Below are 4,778 nucleotides of genomic sequence, written 5' to 3'. Positions count from 1 at the left end.
ATTTGGAGAAGATTGAGAATAGGGGTTTTGTGTGATTGCATTATGTGGGAGGGGAAAATATTAGAAAAAGTAAATAATAATGTGAGATTGAGCATATTAAAAAGGCGAGAGCAAAGATAAAAGACTTAGATAGTGACACTTTACCTTACCAATCAGGGGGAAGTTGTGTATAGGACTACGAGGGGACCCTCAAATATATATATATTTCTTTTTCTTTTTTTTTTTATTTAATTTTTTTAAAATAAATCTTAAAAATTAGATAAATATCCATATTACTTTTCTTCTTCCTCAACTTTACACACAAAGTCATTTCATTCTTATTTCACATTTCATTGTTATTTCACATTTCATTAAAGACCAAATTTATATATTTAAAAAATAAAAAAGAAAAAAAGAAAAAAGAGAGGTAATTATTAGGAGGGGCCAATATGAGTTGTTGGGAGGGATGTGATATCTAATCCAAACTGTATAAAACTTTACAGGATTTCAATTTCCCAATCTCTCTCATGCCTCCTAATAATCATATCTGGAGAGGAACACGACCAGCCGCTGGAACACCATTTTATTATTATTATTATTATTATTATTATTTTTAATTATTTTAAAAAATGAGAAAATAATGGGGTTTGAAGATTATGCCCACTTGTATGTGCAACGCCAACACTGCGCATTATTCTATTGTGGAATTTTGAAAGCTATGTGGGGACTATCATTTCCTTTCCCTCTTTCTTTATCCACCATTTTTTTTTTTTTTTTTTATTTTTACTTTTACCTTCCCGTAACTAATATTATATACTCATTTAACCCAAATTTGTACTCATTTTTCATATTTTTCTTTTAATTAGTTCATAAACAAATTTAAAAGTGAATATATTTCATAAACCATTAATTATTTATATTCTCGTGTTTTTTCATTGTTCATATAATTGCAAATAAAGTTTAAAATTATGATTTATGACATCATCCAACCAAGAACAAGATGAAAGGAAAGACTGTTTTAAGTGATTTCTTGTAATTTAAATTGCTTAATTTTATGCTTTCTAAATCTTTTTTTATGATGCTTATTAAAAAAAAAAAAAAAAAGCATAAAAAGAAATAAAAAGAAAAGAAAAAGAATTATACTGAAATTGTGATACAAACACAAACACATATTTGCTTTCCAATTACTAACGATCTGAATCACTGTAAATTCCAACTTTCTCTCCCTCTCATCTCAACCCCTCCAAATTTACATCCTCCATTGCCTGATCTTCATTTATACACACACACATATGATCAAACGGAGAGATTTTGATTTTTTTTTTTTTTTTTTTTAAGAAATTTAAGAAAATTAAACAATTTCGGGAAGAAAAAAAAAAAAAAACCCCTTGGCGAATGAACAAGCTGAATTTCGAGTTTAAAGATCAGGTGGGAACTCGGAAATGCTCTCTAAATGAGGCCTCCACACTCCGACACGCCCCCGCCGTTTATCCTTCTGACCCGTCGACAATTTCTCCGACAGTATATCACTCAGGTACCGATCCGAAACCACCAAATTCGTCACGGATATACCCGAACCGACATCGGTTCCCGGTGTTTCCCTCTTCTTCTTCTTCTTGGACCGGGTTTTTTCTGGGGATGGAGGAAGGGGCATGAGAAAGTAAATTTTTCCTCGTTGGAGCTCGGCGTCGGGCGGGAGGATCACGATCTTGGGGACCACACCCTGGTCGGAGGGGGAGGTGGGTTTTTTGAGGACGTGTTTAGGATTGGCCTTCATGATATCACTGGCCCGGATTGAGCCGGCGATCTCCTCCACGTGGCCGTTGCAATGGACGATTCTGATCACGTCGAGAGACCCACATGGGAATATGCAGGAGATGCAGCACCGAATGGCGTTCTTCATAGGCGCCGATTTTAAATGGATGCTTTGGTTTGTGATGGGAAGTGGTGGTTTGTCATAAAGAGAGAAGAATANAAGTTGTGTATAGGACTACGAGGGGACCCTCAAATATATATATATTTCTTTTTCTTTTTTTTTTTATTTAATTTTTTTAAAATAAATCTTAAAAATTAGATAAATATCCATATTACTTTTCTTCTTCCTCAACTTTACACACAAAGTCATTTCATTCTTATTTCACATTTCATTGTTATTTCACATTTCATTAAAGACCAAATTTATATATTTAAAAAATAAAAAAGAAAAAAAGAAAAAAGAGAGGTAATTATTAGGAGGGGCCAATATGAGTTGTTGGGAGGGATGTGATATCTAATCCAAACTGTATAAAACTTTACAGGATTTCAATTTCCCAATCTCTCTCATGCCTCCTAATAATCATATCTGGAGAGGAACACGACCAGCCGCTGGAACACCATTTTATTATTATTATTATTATTATTATTATTTTTAATTATTTTAAAAAATGAGAAAATAATGGGGTTTGAAGATTATGCCCACTTGTATGTGCAACGCCAACACTGCGCATTATTCTATTGTGGAATTTTGAAAGCTATGTGGGGACTATCATTTCCTTTCCCTCTTTCTTTATCCACCATTTTTTTTTTTTTTTTTTATTTTTACTTTTACCTTCCCGTAACTAATATTATATACTCATTTAACCCAAATTTGTACTCATTTTTCATATTTTTCTTTTAATTAGTTCATAAACAAATTTAAAAGTGAATATATTTCATAAACCATTAATTATTTATATTCTCGTGTTTTTTCATTGTTCATATAATTGCAAATAAAGTTTAAAATTATGATTTATGACATCATCCAACCAAGAACAAGATGAAAGGAAAGACTGTTTTAAGTGATTTCTTGTAATTTAAATTGCTTAATTTTATGCTTTCTAAATCTTTTTTTATGATGCTTATTAAAAAAAAAAAAAAAAAGCATAAAAAGAAATAAAAAGAAAAGAAAAAGAATTATACTGAAATTGTGATACAAACACAAACACATATTTGCTTTCCAATTACTAACGATCTGAATCACTGTAAATTCCAACTTTCTCTCCCTCTCATCTCAACCCCTCCAAATTTACATCCTCCATTGCCTGATCTTCATTTATACACACACACATATGATCAAACGGAGAGATTTTGATTTTTTTTTTTTTTTTTTTTAAGAAATTTAAGAAAATTAAACAATTTCGGGAAGAAAAAAAAAAAAAAACCCCTTGGCGAATGAACAAGCTGAATTTCGAGTTTAAAGATCAGGTGGGAACTCGGAAATGCTCTCTAAATGAGGCCTCCACACTCCGACACGCCCCCGCCGTTTATCCTTCTGACCCGTCGACAATTTCTCCGACAGTATATCACTCAGGTACCGATCCGAAACCACCAAATTCGTCACGGATATACCCGAACCGACATCGGTTCCCGGTGTTTCCCTCTTCTTCTTCTTCTTGGACCGGGTTTTTTCTGGGGATGGAGGAAGGGGCATGAGAAAGTAAATTTTTCCTCGTTGGAGCTCGGCGTCGGGCGGGAGGATCACGATCTTGGGGACCACACCCTGGTCGGAGGGGGAGGTGGGTTTTTTGAGGACGTGTTTAGGATTGGCCTTCATGATATCACTGGCCCGGATTGAGCCGGCGATCTCCTCCACGTGGCCGTTGCAATGGACGATTCTGATCACGTCGAGAGACCCACATGGGAATATGCAGGAGATGCAGCACCGAATGGCGTTCTTCATAGGCGCCGATTTTAAATGGATGCTTTGGTTTGTGATGGGAAGTGGTGGTTTGTCATAAAGAGAGAAGAATAAGAAGAGATGAAATGGGTCTTTTGGGTTCCAAAAATTTGTGTAACCAATCATGGCTCTGTATATATATATATTATAATTTACATCTCAAAAGTGTGTTTGTGTGTTGTGTATGTATGAAGAGAGAAAGTTTCTTTCTTATTATTCTTATGGGGTTTGGATGAAATTGATGGGATTAATAATTGGGCGTTTCCACCCCCTGTTCTTTCCCCCTTTGGATCCTCCATCACACACAGGGTCCCCTCTCCTCCGCACCCAATCAGGTGATGTTCCAAGTTTGTTCACTTGAAGCAACATAGGGTCCCTTAGACAGCTAAGAGAAGCACTTTGAACCTAAGCTTTCGTGGCTTTGCTGGACTCACTCCCAACAATTTTCTATATATTTACTTTTATTATCCCTCCCGAAACCCTAAGCTTTTACATACACTTTGTTTTGAGTGGAGTGGTTGTATCTACTCCATATCTTTTGTTTGTACAACCATTTGAGAACTCAAACCAAACCAAGCGTAGAATCATTGTTTGACTTTATCCATAAACAAAACCTAATAAAACATGTTATTTTGGACATTGAATTTGTACCATAAAGCTTCTTCTCAGTGTCATTCATTCTCTTCATTCTAATTTAAATATGGAGAATTGAACTTTTGATTTTGGGTTAATGTCCCATCACCCATATGCCCCGCCCATTTTGATAGTGGGCAGCATGTGAATTTGTGGCATGAATAGAGAAGAGGGGTCCCTCCAACACCTTTTCTTCTTCCCTTTTTACCCTCAAAAGTACTATAATAATTCCCTTTTTTTTAGTTCACTATATGTATATTTGAGTCCATTGGACTTGTAGTGAAGATTACACATGTCACCACTAGGCCCAATTAAGTATCAATATTACTATTAATTTTATGTCTTCAACTCTGCCACCTATTTCATAGAATTGGATCAACATTACCTTCGAAAATTTGCCAAGATCTAGTTCTCTTGATAATTTTTTCATATTTATTATTAAAAAAAAAATAATTATTATGGTTAGTTTTCA

At 34.6% G+C, this 4,778-nt stretch overlaps 1 protein-coding gene across 2 annotated transcripts; it reads right to left on the bottom strand.

The window, feature by feature from the left end:
• Window positions 1-1,109: 1,109 nt before the first annotated feature.
• LOC111803203 lies at window positions 1,110-3,863 on the bottom strand. 2 transcript variants are annotated; one of them, XM_023687507.1, is made up of 2 exons: window positions 3,687-3,863; window positions 1,110-1,892 (listed from the first exon to the last, which is right to left on the bottom strand). In XM_023687507.1, exons 1-2 carry the CDS (start codon window positions 3,797-3,799, stop codon window positions 1,397-1,399), a joined length of 609 nt encoding a protein of 202 aa, XP_023543275.1. In that variant the 5' UTR covers window positions 3,800-3,863; the 3' UTR covers window positions 1,110-1,396. The 2 variants fall into 2 exon arrangements, with proteins under 2 accessions (XP_023543275.1, XP_023543276.1); XM_023687508.1 differs by having other exon boundaries at window positions 1,134-1,953; window positions 3,748-3,861.
• Between the last annotated feature and the right edge of the window lie 915 nt (window positions 3,864-4,778).

This window comes from Cucurbita pepo, chromosome LG10 (genome assembly GCF_002806865.2).
Source record: "Cucurbita pepo subsp. pepo cultivar mu-cu-16 chromosome LG10, ASM280686v2, whole genome shotgun sequence".
NCBI classification, from domain to species: domain Eukaryota; kingdom Viridiplantae; phylum Streptophyta; class Magnoliopsida; order Cucurbitales; family Cucurbitaceae; genus Cucurbita; species Cucurbita pepo.
This window is presented reverse-complemented; position numbering and strand designations above follow the sequence as displayed.